Source organism: Trachemys scripta, chromosome 1, assembly GCF_013100865.1.
Source record: "Trachemys scripta elegans isolate TJP31775 chromosome 1, CAS_Tse_1.0, whole genome shotgun sequence".
NCBI classification, from domain to species: domain Eukaryota; kingdom Metazoa; phylum Chordata; order Testudines; family Emydidae; genus Trachemys; species Trachemys scripta.
Window position 1 is genome coordinate 129,296,928 of NC_048298.1, and position 21,035 is coordinate 129,317,962.

The window sequence follows — 21,035 nt, forward strand, 5'->3', positions numbered from 1 at the left end:
TGGAGTGGTGGTTGAAGCATGAGGGACATATGAATCTTTAGCGCATCTGGCATGTAAATATTTTGCAATGTCGGCTAGAATGCTGCCATAAGAATGCCTGTTCTCACCTTCAGATGATATTGTAAACAAGAAGCGGGCAGCATTGTATCTTGAAAATGTAAAACTTGTTTGTCTGACTGATTGGCTGAACAAGAAATAGGACTGAGTGAACTTTCCTGTTTTTATTTTTGAATGTAGTTATTTTGTACACAAGTCTACATTTTTAAGTTAAACTTTCATGATAGAGAGATTATACTACAGTACTTGTATTAGGTGAATTGAAAAATACTATTTCTTTTGTTATTTTACAGTGCAAATATTTGTAATAAAAATAAATATAAAGTGAGCACTATATACTATATATTCTGTGTTGTAATTGAAATCTATATATTTGAAAAAATATTTAAATAAATGGTATTTAATAATAATTATATTATTGTTTAACAGTGTGATTAATCATGTGATTAATCATGATTCACTTTTTTAATCGCTTAGCAGCCCTACTAAAAAGTTATGTCTTTAGTGTTACAACAATAATCAAAAGATAAGTACATGCAAGGCAGAAAATGGTATGTTAATACATTTTCCTTCATCACGTTAATTTCTTAGAATGAATGTTAGTGCTGGGTGGATAGCTCTGGAGACCGATGCCCTTTGTTGAGCCAGAGAGCAGGTGCAGCAGCAGAGCAAGTTTCTTGTGGTGAGTACCCGACTCTCCTCTCTCTTATATTGATGTAAACTGAAGTCAGTGGGGTTACACGCTTGTGAACGAGAGAGCAGGATGAAGTCCACTCTCTGTTCGTGTGCTCCGGATATGGAGGGATAGAATACGGAGATAGAATATGTGCTCCCTGATATGGAGGGATGACAAGCTAATACATTCTCGAATCCCAGTGAGTTCCTGGCCTCTGCTGTTACTCGTAACAAATATGCCAACTGTGCTTTGGACACTTACTCACTAGCCCTGGACTTGAGACAAACAACCAGTTTCACACAGGCCACCAAGTGTTGATGACTATCATTATCTATCAGCTTGGCTTGTATTTGCACCAATGTTCAATAAGCAAACACCTCAGTACCCCATTACTCGTCTTCTGAGCCCTCTAGTTCCTTTTCCCTTCCCAAACGATAATGCTAAGGCAACCAAGAATCTGCTTGTATGATCCTCCCTCAACCTCTCCAAATGCACCTTCTATGTGGAATTGAGGTAGACGCAGTGGAGTATATGTGAATTCCAGCAATGTCCTCAGACCATGCCCCTCTCCTTCATCTTAGTTTCTCCCACTTCCCCCTGATGTAGGTCCAGTAGTAGAAGTTTAGGAAGAGAACAATGAGGCTGAGGATGTAGAGGAAGACTGCAACGTTGAAGCCATCGGGGAATGGGCACTCTGTGAAGAGGTTATAGGAGGAGTGAACAGCGATGGCCACAAACTGGCACTGCCAGGGGAAAAAAAAACAGAAGCAGGATTAGAGATGCTACATAGCAAAATAGTCAAGCTAAATCTGACTATTGGTCCATCCAGTCCAGCATCCCCTTCACTAGTCACATCACAACAGACTATTGGTCCACTCAGTCCAGAACAAGCCTTCTTTTAGACTGGAGTAGGTCAGATATCCCATCTCCCACTTTAGTGGAAGAAACCATTTATTCACCAAGTTCAATATTCGGCTTCTACCATACTGAAGGATATCATGGGTCCAGGAAGTACTGGATACTGCCCACTGCCACAGGGGAGCAGGAAATTAGTTCATAAAGTTTAGTATCCTGCCCCATGCCATACAAGAGCAGATCACTAGTCAGTCTTCTGTTGTGTCCCTTCTCTGCAACTGTCCAGTAACTGATGCTTTGGGATAGGTGTCTGAGGGTAAGGAGAATCCTTCCTTTCACCAGATGGTGTTCAGATTATACCTTTAAGCATCTGGATTGAGAGCCCTTTACATTTTAGCTTAGCGACTGTAACTGCAGCTATTACTCTTATTCATATAAGCATCAATCCATTTTTTATCTTACTAAGCCATTTGCCTTAATATCTCGCAGCGTGGAGTCCTATACATTGAATGTATGTTGTGTAGACACATATTTCCTATGCTCTGTTCTGTATTTTTTAATCTTTCATTCATGCAGTGCTTTCTTGTCCCTGTATTACAGCATAGGGTAAATAAGAGCTCCGAACCAGGCTTCTTTACACCCTTTATTATTTTAACTTTACAGCATCTCCTCTTACTCTTCTTTAGTAACTAAATAATCCTAGTCTTCATAATCTCTCTTTGTATGGAATTAACTCCCTGCTCCCCCAGGCACATGGCTCTAATCATTGCCCTTCTCTGTACTATTTCTATTTATGTTGTAGCCTTAAGCAACCAGAGAAACACACGGTTGAAATGTCAGGATTTGCCACATCCTCAGAGATGAGAAAAGGAGAAAGCCAAGAGAAAACAATTTAGAAGGCGCTAAGGCCTACTATTTGTTTTTTTGTTTTGTTTTTTAAACCTGGGTGCATACAATCTAAATCCATACTAAGGAATCACAATAAAAGGAAGATAACTGATTTCCACAGTTACTGGACAACCACAGCTCCCACAAACTTCAGTGATCACTCAACACTTCCACGCAAAAAAAGTCAAGCTACTTGTTAAGGACTTCGGGGGGGATGGGGGAAGGTGGGGTATGGAGCCAGCTACCATACACAAGAAGTCAAGTCTTCCTGATGAGGAATCAGTGATTGGAATGATCTTTCCCCAGAGTCCCTGGCTGAAATGTACTATGCTGCGATGCAGAAAACTCTTCTTATAAATTGGGGTGGGGAGGGTAACAGACATGTAAAAGTCTTCTGTCTGTTTTCTTCCCCTCATGGGGATAAGGCTTTTCTGGAAAAAGTCACTGTAGGTATTGAAATGTCTCTTGGCTTACTCCTGAGTACCACTCAACCCAGACCTCTCCCTGATCAGTTGCAGTAGGACACCTAGGGAGATGGCCATTCCAGTAGGTTAGACCAGGGATGAGAGAGCCAGGGAGGGGACAGACAGAAAACTGATGCCACCCTATCCCAGGTCTGGAGTGGGAGGAGGTAGATGTATGAAATTAATTACCAGCTGCAGGATGGTGAGATAGCGTTTCCACCACAGGTAGCGCTGCATTTGTGGTCCCAGGCTGGCCAGCCCATAATACAGGTACATGAAGATGTGCACAAAGGAGTTTAACATCCCAATGAAGAAGGCTGTGGGATAGAGAATACAGGAAAGCAGGAAGAACAAGGCACACAGAGTCTATGAGACTTGTCCTCCTGTACTGACAGACACAGTCCCCTAGGTGACATGTCCAAAATATTGTCCCCTTGTGACCCATACATGTGTGACACCCTTCAGTTCCTGAATGCCCTAGAAACATGACCCTTCATCCTATACCATCTCACACCCTCCAAGGAGCACCCTATGTCACCCTGCTCCCTCTGTGTGGGCTGCAGCCATAACTGGTTTCTAGAAGGGACAGACAGGAGGTCCAATGACAGAAGAGGGAATGCTAGATTAGATATTGCAGATCACTCAGATATCAAGACCTTTTACAAAACTGCTTCCCATACAAAAGCACCATGAATTCCTATGCCAAGCTTGGCTCTATAGTTCTAGCATTGTGCATTAGGGTGGGTTAGTGAGAAGGGGCAGTCAGGCTAGACAGGGGGTGGGGAATAGTCTGGATATGAGCTGGAGAGTGAATGGGACAGTATGGATCTGGGCACAACAGTGAATGGGACAGGCCCTAGCTGAACAGAGAATGAGGGTAGTCCTGCTCTGGGAAGGAAAACAAGAAGGTGCAAACTTAGGCCTTGAACTTGGTGTTCTCATTTCTGTCTGGGCAATGAATGGGGCAGTCTTGTCTTGGATGAGACAGTGATTAGGACAGTCTAGGGGCGGACAGGACAGTCCAAAAAAGCACCCAACAGGTGTCAGTCATGATACCCTCGTCTCTCACTACCAAAGTGGATAATGTGCAGTGAGGTTTCTGTCCACTAGCCAGTCAAGATGCAGGGTTCAAATTATCTCCAGAACAAGAGAGAGGGAGACAAAGTATGCCCAGTGAAATGAAGCTTACCCTGTCCTCCAGGCACATATTTGACACCAGCCCACCAGTTGAAAAGCATGGTGCCATGATGATACACATGCAGGAAAGTCACCTGCTCAGGCTTCTTGCGCAGAATGAAGAAGACCTGAAAGAAGTCAGAAGAGAGAAAGTCTTGAATTCTTCCGTATGTTTAGAGAGGGCCTAGAAGTGCAAGGGGCTACGGGTAGCCAGCGCTTGACCTGAAGCGCCACAACTCCATTCTGCTTGCATCTTGGTGACCTATCATCCTTCCCTTTAGAAGCCAAGCTGAGCACTGGCAAATCCAACACACACATGGACCTTATGCTATTTGGAAGGGGAGAGGCCAAAGGACAGTGCCTCTTCCACAAAGCCTCAGCCATCCGTACCTTGGGATTCCACTGCAGACTCTCTCAGTGGTTACCCACACAGATGGGCCCAAGGCATGACATCTGGATCCAGACCTGAGCCTCCATGTAGATTGGAGGTATCTCGATCTGGGGTTTTGTTTGAGGTCCACAATGCAGAAGCAGAGGTTACATGCCTACTAGCACTGGGGACAGCTCTCCAGGGGAGGCATCACATTGAGCAGCCAAGCTCTGATGGTGTTCCCATTAGGAAAGAGGGTGATATCAACCAGTTATATGCTGCTTTGTCACTACCAGGAAGAACTGCTTTCTGGGCAGTGGTGACTGGGGGAACAGCCCCTATCTGCTACTTATAATGCAGAGGGGTAGTCCAGCCCATTAGCCATGCAACTTTCACTCCTTCAAATCAATCCAGTTCGTAGGCAGTCCCTACACTAATAAAATCTGGGCATAGAATCAAAGTATTTCCCAGTCAGGATCGGTTCTAGGGGATCTAGGCAATCCAGAAAACACCGTGCTCTTCCTGACCAGTTCCCCCTGTAGGGTCCAGTCTGCCATTTGAGTGCAAGGGAAGGTGCGGTATATTACTATGGAGCAGTTGGCATGCATGATGGAAATTCAAGGTAAGTCAAAACTCACCCGGGACACAAACCCTTATCCCAGGATCAGTGGCCTGGAATAATCTCATCTTGTCAATTCATATGCGGCAATGGAGACTCTGGGGCATATGCCTACATAGTCCTAGGCTGTTTACTCTTCAGCTTAACATCATACTTTAGTCAGAAGGACAATGACTAGGCTGGGTCTATTGCAAAATGGGCAGACGCTACAATAGACATGACCAATTGGTGAAATTAACCCTGCACCCACATTTGGGGACTGGACTCTCCCAGTGTGTGGGTGTGTAACCTCACCAGTCCCTCTCCCACCCACCCACTGCTCAGGTTCAGATTTCTCCTCTTGGCCCTGCATGAACCCCTGGTACTCTGAGTTATCTGAACATCAGAAAGTGTGTTTGTGTAAAGGGGGCTGATCCTAGATTTATAGGGAATGTCCACTCAGAGAATACGATGTCAGGTATGCAGTCATTGGGACAAGAGAAGGCTCAGCCAATGTTTGTAAGGAAACTTACTGGGCTGATGCCAGTGGCAAGGCTAGAGGCTTGAAGGCAAGTGGTTTCCATATGACATTACCCTGAAGCTGTGTCCTCATCCCAGGATGGTATCAGCATTATTCCCTGAAGTGGGCAGACACTGTGTGTGTGTGAGAGTGTGTGTGTGTGTGTGTGAGAGAGAGAGAGAGTGAAAGTGAGCATGTACTGAAAGGCATCAGCCACATACAGAATAAATACATAGTGCATTGGTCTTGGCACTATGTCTTTGTCACGAGGGGGCTCAGAGCCAGGACGATTTGTTACAGAGCCTCAGCCCTGTTATTTTGGCCAGGCCCACCTTACCGTATCAAGCAGCTCGATGACTTTGGAGAAGAAGAACCACCAACACACTCTCGCCATCTGCTGGAAAAGACAAGGAAATGCCATGTGATACTGAGACAAAAGTCCTTGCTCAACACATAGCTATCTATCTTAGGGAACGTCTACACTTAAAACACTACAGCAGCACAGCTGCGCCGTTGTAGTGCTTCAGTGTAAACGCTCACTACAGTGACAGCAGGGGTTCTCCCATTGCTGTAGTTAATCTGCCTCCCCGAGAGATGGAAGGAGGCATTCTTCCAAGCGCTGTCTACACTGGGGGTTAGCCTGGCATAGCTATGTCTCTCAGGGGGGTGGATTTTTCACACCCCTGAGAGACGTAGCTATGCTGATGTATGTTTTCAGTACATTGTCCCCTGACGGTCTTATACTGCTGCCCTTCTTCATAGTATCTGACTGCCTTCTACATAAAATCTATAGGCATAGTGAAGTTCCTAGTGGACTTTATGGATCTCCCTTTTCACAGGGTAAAAATTCAGCCTACTTTATTTATTTTGGTTGGTTGGTTAGTTGATTTGTTTTTTTTATTTTTGGTGGGGCAAGGGCAGAGTATCATTTCACTGATTGCCAAGTATTTTCAGTCTCATGGCAAAGCAGTGGACTCATCAGCATGGGAGGCAGGCTCAAGCCACAAATCCAGATCCACACCTGTACTCATTTGAAGTTTGGCTGTATTTGCAGACAAATAGGAATATGGTAAAACCGCAGAATTACCAAAAAAAAATCATAGATTTTTTAATGAAAATTACTGAATCCATAAGCCTTTATGAAACAGTTAGAAAATACAGACTTATCCATGTGCCAGGAGTTAGAGAGATTCCTTGAGTGCTGAAGTAAATCATTTAGTAAAATGGATTTGAAAGTAAGGGAATAGGAGCAAAGGCCTTCTTAGGACATGCAAAGGTAGCCAGAGTGCAGTTTGGCACCAGTCTTCCAGCAAAGCAACCCATCTATCTCTGAAGAATGAGAGTGACCGAAGACTAGTTCTGTATGAAACTGTACCCTCATTCCCAACTTGCTTCTGGTGTAATCCACTGGCTGACACAGGTAACTATAGTTGGCCAAGACTGAAGTTACCAGGAACTGAAAGAAAAGAAAAAAAAACTAATAAGAGAAACCCATTCTCTGTCCTGCATCTATCCAATCTTTCATATTTCCTTGGTTCCAAGGAGATTTACACTCTAATGCTAGGTAACCAGTCCCAATCCAGCACAGGCTGGTAGTGATTCAAATTCATTACTACAGAAAAAATATCTGTAAATATTTGTAGCTATCTGTCAGAATCTGAAAGTGAATTTCTAGATGATCATGTTTGTTACCCTTTGCTGCAGATATTTGAGTGCTTGAGCTTTTCTAGAATGAACAGTGAAGTATAAGCTTGAGAATTCTCTGAAAACAAATTTTGAATTGCGTATTGGATTGTAAACTTAATTGTTCATTTTGTGTTGGTAAGTTGCATTAGTCATCTAATTAGGGAGCTGAACTCATACCACGTGGCCCGACCAAGGATGAGAAGTGAATATTCACTTTTACCTGGTTGTGAGCAATCTTTAGGACTAGAACTGTTTGCTAAATAAATTTGCAATTCTTTCTGAATAAGTGTGAGAATTTCATGATCCTTCTGAAAATAGTAAATAAAAAGCCATGTTCATTAGTTAGATCATTCATTTCAAATGTACTCAGCTCTAGTCATTTGATGGGTATTCAGTGGCCCACATGTAAAGAGTTGGTAGTGAATTGGGAGTGCTTTGTTCCAGGTGGGCCTTGAGTGGGCCTGACTGGTAATATAAGGGCAGTCAGCAGCGAACCAGCTGAGCGGTGAACAGCAGAGGCTAACAGAGGGAGTTTGCCTGGGAGCTGTCCAAGAGGAGGTACGCTAAGTGCTGCATTAGGGGGGCTGTGTTGGTGAGTATCTGAGTGTCTGCTGCTGGAACAGTTGGTCAGTTTGACCGTGTGTTTGATTGCTTGCTTGTTTGTTTGAAAAGTGTGAATTGGGAGTGCTTTGTTCCAGGTGGGCCTTGAGTGGCCCTGACTGGTATATAAGGGCAGTCAGCAGCGAACCAGCTGAGCGGTGAACAGCAGAGGCTAACAGAGGGAGTTTGCCTGGGAGTTTGCCTGGGGAGAGCTCACTGAGGCTTTCATCTGCAGGTTTCTCTGAGTAGTTCCTGCAACAGCTGTGAAAGCTCTTAAGAGGACGGTGATATGGAAGGTGAGCGATCAGCTGTTGTAACCTGCACAGGTTGTGCCATGTTTGTCTTTCTTCCACAGGACAGAGGGGACTTTGTCTGTACAAAGTGCAAGCTGGTCTCCATATTGGAAGAGAAGGTTTGAGGGCTGGAGAAACGAGTATCGACTCTGCGTTGCATAAGGGAAAATGAAGATTTCCTGGACAGACGTCAGGAGATGCTTCTACGGCCACAATGTTCTGAAGATTCAGAGCAGGCGCAGCAGGGACAGAAGGATTGTGAAGAGGTTTAGCAGCATGTGACCTCCAGAAGGAGAAAGAGGAGCGTCCATGCACCAGCAATGGAGATACAGGTGAGCAATCGTTTCCATGTTCTCTATACAGGTACTAATGCGGAGAGTGGACTAGATGACCCATTTGAGGGAAGGGAGCAAAAGGAGACTCCACCAATTGGAAGGCAAAAGATGCACTGTCCTAGGGATGGGGGTTCCACGACCACCACTCCCAAGAGGAGGAGGAGGGTGGTGGTGGTCGGGGACTCCCTCCTCAGGGGGACTGAGTCATCTATCTGCCGTCCCGACCGGGAAAACCGAGAGGTCTGCTGCTTGCCAGGAGCTAGGATACACAATGTGATGGAGAGACTGCCGAGACTCATCAAGTCCTCGGATCGCTACCCCTTCCTGCTTCTCCACGTGGGCACCAATGATACTGCCAAGAATGACCTTGAGCGGATCACTGCAGACTACGTGGCTCTGGGAAGAAGGATAAAGGAGTTTGAGGCGCAAGTGGTGTTCTCGTCCATCCTCCCTGTGCAAGGAAAAGGCCGGGGTAGAGACCATAGAATCATGGAAGTCAACGAATGGCTACGCAGGTGGTGTCTGAGAGAAGGCTTTGGATTCTTCGACCATGGGATGGTGTTCCAAGAAGGAGGAGTGCTAGGCAGAGACGGGCTTCACCTAATAAAGAGAGGGAAGAGCATCTTCACCAGCAGGCTGGCTAACCTAGTGAGGAGGGCTTTAAACTAGGTTCACCGGGGGAAGAAGACCAAAGCCCTGAGGTAAGTGGGGAAATGGGATCCTGGGAGGAAGCACAAGAAGGAGAGCGCAAGAGGGGAGGACTCCTGTCTCATACTGAGAAAGAGGGACGATCGATGAGTTATCTTAAGTGCCTATACACAAAAGCAAGAAGCCTGGGAAACAAGCAGGGAGAACTGGAAGTCCTGGCACAGTCAGGGAACTATGATGCGATTGAAATAACAGAGACTTGTGGGATAACTCACATGACTGGAGTACTATCATGGATGGATATAAACTGTTCAGGAAGGACAGGCAGGGCAGAAAAGGTGGAGGAGTTCCGTTTATGTAAGAGAGGAGTATGACTACTCAGAGCTCCGGTATGAAACTGCAGAAAAACCTGAGAGTCTCTGGATAAAGTTGAGAAGTGTGAGCAACAAGGGTGATGTCATGGTTGGAGTCTGCTATAGACCACCAGACCAGGGAGATGAGGTGGACGAGGCTTTCTTCTGGCAACTAGCAGAAGTTGCCAGATCGCAGACCCTGGTTCTCATGGGAGACTTTAATCACCCTGATATCTGCTGGGAGAGCAATACAACGGTGCACAGACAATCCAGGAAGTTTTTGGAAAGTGTAGGGGACAATTTCCTGGTGCAAGTGCTGGAGGAACCAACTAGGGGCAGAGCTATTCTTGACCTGCTGCTCACAAACAGGGAAGAATTAGTAGGGGAAGCAAAAGTGGATGGGAACCTGGGAGGCAGTGACCATGAGATGGTCGAGTTCAGGATCCTGACACAAGGAAGAAAGGAGAGCAGCAGAATACGGACCCTGGACTTCAGCAAAGCAGACTTTGACTCCCTCAGGGAACAGATGGGCAGGATCCCCTGGGAGAATAACATGAAGGGCAAAGGCGTCCAGGAGAGCTGGCTGTATTTTAAAAAATCCTTATTGCGGTTGCAGGAATAAACCATCCCGATGTGTAGAAAGAATAGTAAATATGGCAGGCGACCAGCTTGGCTAAACAGTGAAATCCTTGCTGATCTTAAACGCAAAAAAGAAGCTTACAAGAAGTGGAAGATTGGACAAATGACCAGGGAGGAGTATAAAAATATTGCTCAGGCATGCAGGAGTGAAATCAGGAAGGCCAAATCACACTTGGAGTTGCAGCTAGCAAGAGATGTTAAGAGTAACAAGAAGGGTTTCTTCAGGTATGTTAGCAACAAGAAGAAAGTCAAGGAAAGTGTGGGCCCCTTCCTGAATGAGGGAGGCAACCTAGTGACCGAGGATGTGGAAAAAGCTAATGTACTCAATGCTTTTTTTTGCCTCTGTCTTCACAAACAAGGTCAGCTCCAAGACTGCTGCACTGGGTGGCACAATATGGGGAGAAGGTGACCAGCCCTCTGTAGAGAAAGAAGTGGTTCAGTACTATTTAGAAAAACTGGACGTGCACAAGTCCATGGGGCCGGATGCGCTGCATCCGAGGGTGCTAAAGGAGTTGGCAGATGAGATTGCAGAGCCATTAGCCATTATTTTTGAAAACTCATGGCGATTGGGAGGTGTCCCAGATGACTGGAAAAAGGCTAATATAGTGCCCATCTTTAAAAAAGGGAAGGAGGAGGATCCGGGGAACTACAGGCCAGTCAGCCTCACCTCAGTCCCTGGAAAAATCATGGAGCAGGTCTTCAAGGAATCAATTATGAAACACTTAGAGGAGAGGAAAGTGATCAGGAACAGTCAGCATGGATTCACGAAGGGGAAGTCGTGCCTGACTAACCTAATTGCCTTCTATGATGAGATAACTGGCTCTGTGGATGAGGGGAAAGCAGTGGATGTGTTATTCCTTGACTTTAGCAAAGCTTTTGATACGGTCTCCCACAGTATTCTTGCCGCCAAGTTAAGGAAGTATGGGCTGGATGAATGGACTGTAAGGTGGATAGAAAGCTGGCTAGATCGTCGGGCTCAACGGGTAGTGATCAATGGCTCCATGTCTAGTTGGCAGCCGGTTTCAAGTGGAGTGCCCCAAGGGTCGGTCCTGGGGCCAGTTTTGTTTAATATCTTTATTAATGATCTGGAGAATGGTGTGGACTGCACTCTCAGCAAGTTTGCAGATGACACTAAACTAGGAGGCGTGGTAGATACACTAGAGGGTAGGGATCGGATACAGAGGGACCTAGACAAATTAGAGGATTGGGCCAAAAAAACCCTGGTGAGGTTCAACAAGGACAAGTGCAGAGTCCTGCACTTAGGACGGAAGAATCCCATGCACTGCTACAGACTAGGGACCGAATGGCTAGGTAGCAGTTCTGCAGAAAAGGACCTAGGGGTCACAGTGGACGAGAAGCTGGATATGAGTCAACAGTGTGCTCTTGTTGCCAAGAAGGCTAACGGCATTTTGGGCTGTATAAGTTGGGGCATTGCCAGCAGATCGAGGAACATGATCGTTCCCCTTTATTCGACATTGGTGAGGCCTCATCTGGAATACTGTGTCCAGTTTTGGGCCCCACACTACAAGAAGGATGTGGAAAAATTGGAAAGAGTCCAGCGGAGGGCAACAAAAATGATTAGGGGTCTGGAGCACATGACTTATGAGGAGAGGCTGAGGGAACTGGGATTGTTTAGTCTCCAGAAGAGAAGAATGAGGGGGGATTTGATAGCTGCCTTCAACTATCTGAAGGGGGGTTCCAAAGAGGATGGAGCTCGACTGTTCTCAGTGGTGGCAGATGACAGAACAAGGAGCAATGGTCTCAAGTTGTAGTGGGGGAGGTCTAGGTTGGATATTAGGAAACACTATTTCACTAGGAGGGTGGTGAAGCACTGGAATGCGTTACCTAGGGAGGTGGTGGAGTCTCCTTCCTTGGAGGTTTTTAAGGCCCGGCTTGACAAAGCCCTGGCTGGGATGATTTAGTTGGGAATTGGTCCTGCTTTGAGAAGGGGGTTGGACTAGATGACCTCTTGAGGTCCCTTCCAACCCTGATATTCTATGATTCTATGATCTCAGTTCAGTTTCTAATGGAAAGTTGCCCATTCACACACACACACTCCAACAACAACAAAAAATAAACATCCCTTCCACTGCCAGTGGCATTAATTTGCACCCTGGTTGGAGGTCTCAGCAAACATGATTGCAAGAGTTTGGAAAATAAAATTCCTCTCACACCTTCAGAGATGGACCTGGTCAGGCTGAGGCACAATGTAGGGGACAAATGTACATCATGTGTTTTGTAGCTGCTACATAGCGGATTTTATATTCCAGGTTTATCATTCAGAGACCTTTCACCAGCATTACTCTAAAACTCGAAGGGATGGTGTATTAAGGAAGGTTGAAACATGGAAGAAATTGTGTTTGCCGTATAGGGTATGTCTATACTACAACTAAAAACCTATGGCTGGCCCAGGCGTGCGGGGCTCAGGCTAAGGGGCTGTTTAACTGTGGTGTAGACATTCAGGATCAGGCTTCAGCCTGGGCTCTGGGACCCTGAGAAGTGGGAGGGTCCCAGAGCTCAGGCTGCAGCGAGAGCCAGAACATCTACACTGCAATTAAGCATCCCCTTAGCCTGAGCCCGAGTCAGTGGGCACAGGCCAGCCATGGGTTTTTAGTTGAGGTATAGACATACCCCATGTTGCAACCTTCCCTAACATGGGTGTCTAATTGCAGTATAGAAATACCCATAAAGCAATGGTTCTCAAACATATTTGATCGCGCCCCCTTCTTTGTATCTGTAGTAGTTTATGCCTCTCCCACCCCCTTCTGGGCACCCGGCCAGCAGCTGCCACTCTTCGGCCACCCAGTTCTGAAGGCAGAGTGGAGAGCGGCAGCTGCTGGCCGGGTGCCCAGCTCTGAAGTCAGCACCACCTGCAGCAGGACAGAAGTAAGGGTGGCAATACCATACCACCCTCACTTCTGCGCTGCTGCTGGCAGCAGTGCTGCCATCAGAGCTGAGCGCCCAGCCAGCAGCTGCTGCTCTCCAGCCACCCAGCTCTGAATGTGCACAGTAAGTTTTTTCCCCCTAAAGCTTCTCACGCCCCCACCCAGAATACATTCTGTGCCCCGTCTTGTTGAGAACCTCTGCCATAGATACATATTTAACTGAGTAGAATGTGCCCTCTAGTGGCAGAATGAAAATACATCACAGTCACCTGTTCATCAGAGAAGGAGTTTAAAGGGCTCCTGCTTCAAATCCCCCCTGCCAAAATGTTTATCCAAATGGAGCTGATCGATTATCCTTACCTCATAGAACATATAGATTGACAGAACCACCAGGGTCAAATTATAGGCAGTCAGCAGACCCTTTAGCCTCAGTGGCTCCCACTTCTGCATGAGGTGTGGTCCCAGTGCCACAAATAAGAGGTAGAGGGTGAAGAGCAGGGTGACTGGAAGTGGAGAGTAAACCAGGAGCCAGGGGTCTGTCCTTGGGTCTGCGAAGCAAAACACATTGCACAGAAGCAAAGAACAGTGTGGCTTGTGGGCCTCAAGAGGGAAATAGACTTTATATCTAAATAAACGGCTCCTGTCCTGGATTTTAATTTATCCCCTCCATCCCTGCCAATGAACGTCAGCCCTCACCCATTATGCCAGGGCTGAAGATCCACACAACACAGCCAGTTTGGTTCCTTTCTTTTCCATCCTTGAGTTCCACATGCAGCTCTACCAATGCCCCTCAGTCCTGCCCTGCAGTCCCTGCTATTCCAGCTCTGGGCTCCCCACACAGCTCTGCCAATGCCCCTCAGTCCTGCCCTGCAGCCCCCTGCTATTCCAGCCCTGGGCTCCCCATGCAGCTCTGCCAATGTCCCTCAGTCCTGCCCTGCAGCCCCCTGCTATTCCAGTCCTGGGCTCCCCACACAGCTCTGCCAATGCCCCTCAGTCCTGGCCCTCAGCTGCCCCTGCTATTCCAGTCCTAGGCTCCCCACACAGCTCTGCCAATGCCTCTCAATATTGCCCTGAAGCCCTCCTACTATTCCAGTGCTGGGTTCCCCACACATATAGCTCTGCCAATGAACGTCAGCTCTCATCCATTATGCCAGTGCTGAAGATCCACATGCTCTGCAGTACTGACCTTCTCACCACCCTGCCCTTCAGATCTCCTGTCTACACAGATATCCACTTGCAGGGTCCCTTGTTACTCCTGTCATGGACTCTGACGCCAGAACTCTTCTAATATCCTACTTCTGAGTTCCACAGTCTGTCAGTGCTCCTAAATCTCCACCCAGACTCCATCTGGGTCCTGGGACCCACACAGCTCTGGCACCATGCTTCTCAACTTGCCTGTAGAATTCCCTCTCTTTTAGTCCTGAGACCCCTCTTCAGCTCTGCCACTCAAAGCTGCTGAAGACAGATTTGAACCTTCTCTTGTTATCCCAATCCTGGGCCAGCACACAGAGCTGCCAATACACCTTAATTCTGATCTGCAGCATATTCCAATTCTGACATGTCACGCTACTCTGCAGCACCTCCTGTTATTCCAGTCCTGGGTCTCTCCTAAGTATACCCTGATAACTCTGCAAACATTGTGCAGTGGTTTGTCTCAACATTTCACTTGTTACTCGAGGTAGGATTGTACCTGGGTCTTCAGAAGTCAAAACCTGAGCTCTAATCACCTGGTCTATCAAGCCTGGCCATGACATACCAATGCACATTTTAAGACGTCACTTTACCCGATATTTCAGAGTTTATAAGCAGCAAGGTGCACTTCTTGCTGGACAGACTTTCAGAGCCCCACGCTGAACCCCTAAAGGGCTGCCTTCTTTAACCTTAATCCAGTGTCAAGAAAAAAGTTATATTAACTGTAGTTTGTACCCCAAATGCATTCAGAAACCAAAAACAATTCTGTAACATTTTAGGTTAAAAGACTTTATCTAAACAGCAAATTGAAAGAAAGAAGTTTCATTCAGTGTGAGCCAATATGCAATATTCACACATCGCCGGAATACCTTCTACTTAGGGTGACTGTATGCAGCAACTGCATGATCAGTTAGCATATGCAATGCCTAAAACAGCATAGCTGGATAGCCACTAGTTCATGAGGTGTCACAACATACATCCTCGTGGGGTATAACATTACTCCACACATGTATTATCAATTCTAACATGCAAGTTACATTTATGCAAAAAAACGTAGCTTGTTTTGTGTGGGAGACAGTTACCAGTATTACAATACAAGATAAATATTGTCACTGGAAGCAAACATGTATACGTAGAACTACTAAAAATACAGTATAACAGTGCAACATGTTTGGAGTACACTTGTACCTCACACACTTTTTGATGCAGAAAAAGTATTTTTTATGCTAAATTAAAATTTTCACTGAATTGTGTACATGTGCCTAGGGGACAATGTCTAAAACAGTATAATTGGAGGGCTACTATTTCATGAGTTATCACAACATGTATGCTTGTGAGACACAACATTGTCCAACAAATGTGGATTAGGGTTAAAGAGTTTTCCTTCGCAAGAACAAAGATGCTTAAATCCCTTCCTTCATCCCACAAGCTGGTGTTTCCATGGGCTATAGCTCAGGACTCTAAACAAGCTTAAGATCTTGGTAGGGAAAAGTGAGATTTTGCCATGTATCCAAGGAAAGGAAGTGAGCTCAAGAAGGGGATGATTCTTATTAATGGTTTGTACTTTCCATAGTGCCGCCTAATGGCATCCTTGGCCAATTCCTATACAAGGCAGCTTCTCCACCTACCTCCATTTTCAAGGGCCCAGTTGTAGAACTCTTGAATTTTCTGCCAAGTTGAAGCCATCCTGGATCCCTGAATGGAAAGCAAAATGAGATTTAACCTTGTCTGTGATCACCTAACCCCATTTATGCCACTCCAGGCTCCAAGTCCTGCAGTGTGCAGAGACTTCTGGTTACTCATAGACACAGTTTTAGGACTCAAGCTGGTCAAAAAAAAGTGTGTGTGTGGGGGGAAGAGAATTAGCAATTAAAAAAATAAAATTTAAAATTGTGTTGAAATTTCAACAAATTTTCATAGAATTATAGAAGTGTTAGGCTGGAAAGGACCTAGCGAGGCGATCTAGTGCAGCCTCCTCAGACCAAATATACCTAGACCGTTCCTGATAGTCTAAATATTCTTAAAAACTTCCTGCGATGGCTGATAGGACAAGGAGATCCAGGACTTCTGCTCTGCTTCAGACAGGAGTGTGTCTAGGTGTAGTTCTCTGTATGTGCTGAGCAGGCATAGCTGGATGCTTGAAATGTGGGCTAGTGGGTGTGCTTGCCAAGGTGTTCAACTGGGGAAAAGGTATTTCAAAAATATGCTGGTTTTTTAAAGGGGAAGGAGCAGATTCTGGTGTGTGTGACTCCTGGGCAATGGAGTTCAGAATGGAGTGGCTACTGTTGTGGGGACAGGGGCATTTTTGAACAGCTGCTGGAGGACTGTTAGAGTTGACACAGGTAATTCAGTGTCTATGCTAGCACTACGTTGGATGGAAGAAGGTAGACTTTGTCTTTGCGTTATTGGGGATGTTGTTATTGCATTGATGTAACTGGGTGCCTGCATCACAACTTCCCTTGGAAGCCTGTTCCAATGCTTAGCTATTCTTATAGTTAGAAAGTTTTCCCCAATATCTAACAATCTCTCTTGCTGCAGTTTAAGCTAATTATTCTTGTCCTGTCTTCAGTGGACCTGGAAAACAATGGATCAAGATTCCCTTTAGAATAGTCTTCAAATATGGGCTGTTACTGGGTCAGTCTTCTTTTCTCAAGACTAAACATGCCCAGTGTTTTAACATTTCCTCATAGATCAGGTTTTCTAAACCTTTTATCATTTTTGTTGCTCTCCTCTGGAATCTCTCCAATTTATCCACATCTTTCTTTAAATGTGTTACCCAGAATTGGATAAAGTACTCTAGCTGAGTTCTCACCAGTGCCGAGTAGAGTGGTACAATTATCTCCTGTGTTTTGCATACCACACTCCCATTAATATACCCCAGAATAATATTAGCCTTTTTAGTAACTGCATCATACAATGGATCTCAAATTGAGTATGAGTTTAATCCTCAGAGCCTTTTCAGCAGTACTACCACCTAGCTAGTTATTCCCCATGTTGTATTGGGCATTTGACTTTTTTCTTCCCACTTGTCTTTATTGAATTTCATCTTGTTGAATTCAGACCAATTCTCCAATTTGTCAAGGTGTTTTGAATTCTAATCCTGTCCTCCAGAGTGTTTGCAGTCCCTCCCCTCTTGGTGTTATCTCTGCAAATTTATAAACACACCCTCCACTCCAAGTCATTAATGAAAATATTGACTAGTACTTGACCCAGGACTGACCCCTGTGCCACCCCACTAGATACATCCCCCCAGTTTACTAGAGAATCACTGACAATCCATTTTGAGTATGTTTAATCTGGACCTCATTTCCCTAGTTTGCTTATGAGAATATCATATGGGACTGTGCCAACCGCCTTACTAAAAATCAAGCTATATCACATCTACAGCTTCCCCCATCCACTAGGCCAGAAACGCTATTAAAGAAGGAGATTGGGCTGGTAATTTTGACCATCTCTATAACCAGGTTAAAAAAAATGGAGGAAAAATGTCATGAAAATTTAGTCTAATTTTGGTGGGGGAGGGTCACTACATTTTCTTGCAATTTCAACATTTTAAATATTTTGTCTAGCTGCACTCAGGACACTAGAGCTTTGGTCCCAATGTGATGACAGGCAAAGTGTGTGAAAGGTCCAAGAGATGAACAGAGTGTGCTATACTGTACCCTGTGGAAGGGGATGCGGGTGGGGATCACTGAAGCAATGTATCCCTTTTCATTAGCTCATATGGCAAAATAGTCACTCTGGGACAAACACACAATCATCGCCTTACACACCTGTCACAGACTCACTCCGCAGATTTATCACCTGCTGCAACTCCAGTCAGAGCAGGGGTGAATTCGACTTCTTGACGCCTACTCGGCACAGTTGTACTGTTTTACCTACACTGGTGTACATAAAGTGGAATGTGTTAAGGGCTCCCCTGGCCAGTAATTCCAGATTCCCACCACTTGCTTTGCGAGGAAGACCTCTCCTACAGCCTTTGGGGAGGCAGGAATTGACCCAGAAATCACTCCCAGCTCTGTCATCAGTAACAAATCAGCTTTATCGGTCCCCTTCATCAGCTAACACACAGTCCCAACGACCATCCCCAGCATCAGCGACTTAGTCACTGACCAGGGTTCTTCTTCCCTTTGGGTTCTGGCTTCATTTCATGTATGCTGCAAGCAGATCAGTGTGGTCACATGTTCAGTCTGCTCCCTGGGCTGGTCCCCAGACTCTCAGCTTGCTATGTCACTCCAGCAGCAGTTGCAGCTGGTGCCTTCTCCAGTAGCCTGAGCAGCCCCTTCTTAAATGGCAATCCCACCCTCCAGTCACAGGAGGACTGGTAGATGCAAGTAGGCACAGGATTTTCTACCAGCTCTCTAGCCAACCAGTGGTGTGGTGAGGGTGGAGAGACCAGCTTCTCCTTTCTGCTTATCCCCAGCTGACCAGGGCTCCAGGGTCAGAGCCAGCCTTCCCAGCACTGCTATTTATCTGTGGAGGTGGGTTCCACAGCGACAACAGCTGCAGCTCTGTCCACATACAGATGCTTTATACTGGTATAATTGTATCTACACTAGGGGTTGTGCAGGTGCAACTAATTCAGGGTGGGGGAGGGGAGAGGAAAGACACCTCTGACTGACATAGCTGTAGTAGTACAAAAATTAGGACTAGACCAGGCCTGACACTATGGGCCAAATACTGTTCTCGTTTACATCATTGCAAATCTGGACGAAAACCATTACAGTTAAAGATCTCATTACAGATTTACATTGGTGAAACAAAGCCAAATTTGGCTCTCCCTATTTAGGTGTTTATAGCACTCCTAACACCTGAGAACCTAAATGCAATCTGACAGACACCCAATCACACCCTAAAATGTACATAGCAATCACACTCAAAGACACACACAAGGCTCTTTCTCTCTCCCAAACATGTAGCAATCACACACACCTCCACTTTCATTTTTTCATTCTCACACACTATCCCCTCCTCCCCCAGCATTGATGCCCTCTGACACACTCACTTATATACACACTGTGACACAAAAGGTACACTCACATCACCTGAACAGAATTCTCCAGCAGAGATCTGTCAAGGGATTATCAGCAGACTCTGAGTCAAACCAAGGAGGATTTCCTTGTGGTTATTTATACACACACACACACTTTACACACAGCTCAGCTTGCTCCACTCCAGCTCTTTTTCTCCCAAACAGTGAGCTGAACCCCCAAGCGAAAGAGAACCCCATTACACAGAGCAGACTTACCCTTCCAGGGGAGATGCTGTAACTTCTCTCTTTTTCCAGGAATACTGTCAGGGTGCAGAAATCTTTCTAGTCCCTCCTGATACACCCCAGAGAAAGCAGAACAAAGAGCTGCAGGAGTCTGTGCCGTTAAGCAGGCACCGTGCCACATTTCCCTCTCCTCACCTGAAGAAGGTGTCTCATCCGCTGGGTTCCCACACAGATGCTCTGAATTCTGGCTCCTTGACAAGATTCAGGGTGTGGTGTTCACCACCAGTGACTGTGAGCTGCAAACACCACCATTGCTGAAGGCCGTCTCTGACTTTGCCTGATCTGGAGTTACATCACATTCCCCTCCCCCACTCCGTTTTACTGTTCCTCACGTGCTTTGTCAGATTAAGGGACTGGAAGGACTGAGAAAACAAAGGTTGAATTGGGCTGAGCTTCCATAGGAATGAACCTCTGACCTTCGGCCTCGTGCCTGGGAATGATGCCAACTCTTCATGTTTAGAACCATGAAAGCCTTCTGTATTCTGACTCAGGGCATGCTTTGGCAACTTTTCAACCCCTGAGAAATGGGGAAGGGTGGGGCGACTTGATTGGGGAAAACTGGGAAAAGTACTATAGGCAGCACTCTTACAGAGCTTCCCCCACCCCATCCCTTGAGGATTTGTTCAATGGGATTTTCCATCTCCAAAAGTGACAAGTCCGAATCAGATGATGACAGCAGAGAAAGTGCTGAGAGCACCCAGCAAATAAACCCTCACTGGGATGTGGGATGGGGACACTGAGAGCAATCTCTTTCATTATTTCCAGCCTCCATCCCTAGGGGAAGCACCTGGACCATCTTTAAATGAGACAGGGAGAATTCTCTGCACGATCACCAAGTTTCGTTCTTTAGGTGTTTTAAGGTGGGCTCAATGCCACCACCAATGAGCACTGGCTGGAAATTCCCCCTCTGGGATCTCCAGCTTCCATTCCTGAGAGCAGGATTAACTCTTTGGAAACTATGATTTTCCCAGTGAATGTGTAATATCATGAGATTTATAGCTTCCAAGGCCAGAAGGGGCCATTGTGAATAATTCCTTGATCAGATCTTTTAGAAGAACATCCCATCTTGATTTAAAAACTGGCAGTCATGGAGAATCCACCACAGTCCTTGATCAGTTATTCCAATGACTCACAGTTAAAAAAATTACACCTTATTTCCAGTCTGAATTTATTTAGCTCCAGTTTCCAGTCACTGGATCATGTTATACCTTTCTCTGCTAGACTGGAGAGCCTATTTTAAAATATTTGTTCCCCATATTGGTACTTTAGTTTCTAATCAAGTAACCCTTTAACCATCTCTTCGTTAAGCTAAATAGATTGATCTCTTTGAGTCTATCACTATAAAGTATGTTTTCTAATCCTTTAATCATTCTCATGGCTCTTCTCTGAACCTTCACCAAGACACAGTATTCCAGCAGTGGTCACAAGACTGCCAAATACAGACATAAAATAACCTCTGTCCTCCTACTCAAGATTTCCTCATTTATGCATCGCAGGATTGCATTAGCCCTTTTAGCCACAGCACT

General features: G+C 45.7%; 1 protein-coding gene across 4 annotated transcripts; it reads right to left on the minus strand.

Moving 5' to 3' along the window:
• Window positions 1-410: 410 nt before the first annotated feature.
• Window positions 411-19,842, minus strand: LOC117884455 (elongation of very long chain fatty acids protein 4-like). 4 transcript variants are annotated; one of them, XM_034784874.1, is made up of 8 exons: window positions 19,645-19,842; window positions 15,863-15,929; window positions 13,404-13,591; window positions 6,980-7,060; window positions 5,942-6,001; window positions 4,130-4,244; window positions 3,130-3,257; window positions 411-1,476 (listed from the first exon to the last, which is right to left on the minus strand). In XM_034784874.1, the coding sequence occupies exons 1-8, from the start codon at window positions 19,660-19,662 to the stop codon at window positions 1,306-1,308; spliced, it is 828 nt and encodes a 275-aa protein (XP_034640765.1). In that variant the 5' UTR covers window positions 19,663-19,842; the 3' UTR covers window positions 411-1,305. The 4 variants fall into 4 exon arrangements, with proteins under 4 accessions (XP_034640765.1, XP_034640781.1, XP_034640773.1 ...); XM_034784890.1 differs by having other exon boundaries at window positions 19,483-19,840; XM_034784882.1 differs by having other exon boundaries at window positions 5,942-5,998; window positions 19,645-19,839.
• Window positions 19,843-21,035: the final 1,193 nt, after the last annotated feature.

Excerpts from the sequence above, each read along its gene's own strand:
- LOC117884455 (XM_034784874.1), bottom strand. Across the intron at positions 13,592-15,862 it reads CTGGGCCCTTGAAAATGGAG|ACCCAAGGACAGACCCCTGG; the intron begins GTAGGTGGAGAA and ends TTTGCTTCGCAG. Across the intron at positions 1,477-3,129 it reads ATCTCACCATCCTGCAGCTG|TGCCAGTTTGTGGCCATCGC; the intron begins GTAATTAATTTC and ends TTCCCCTGGCAG.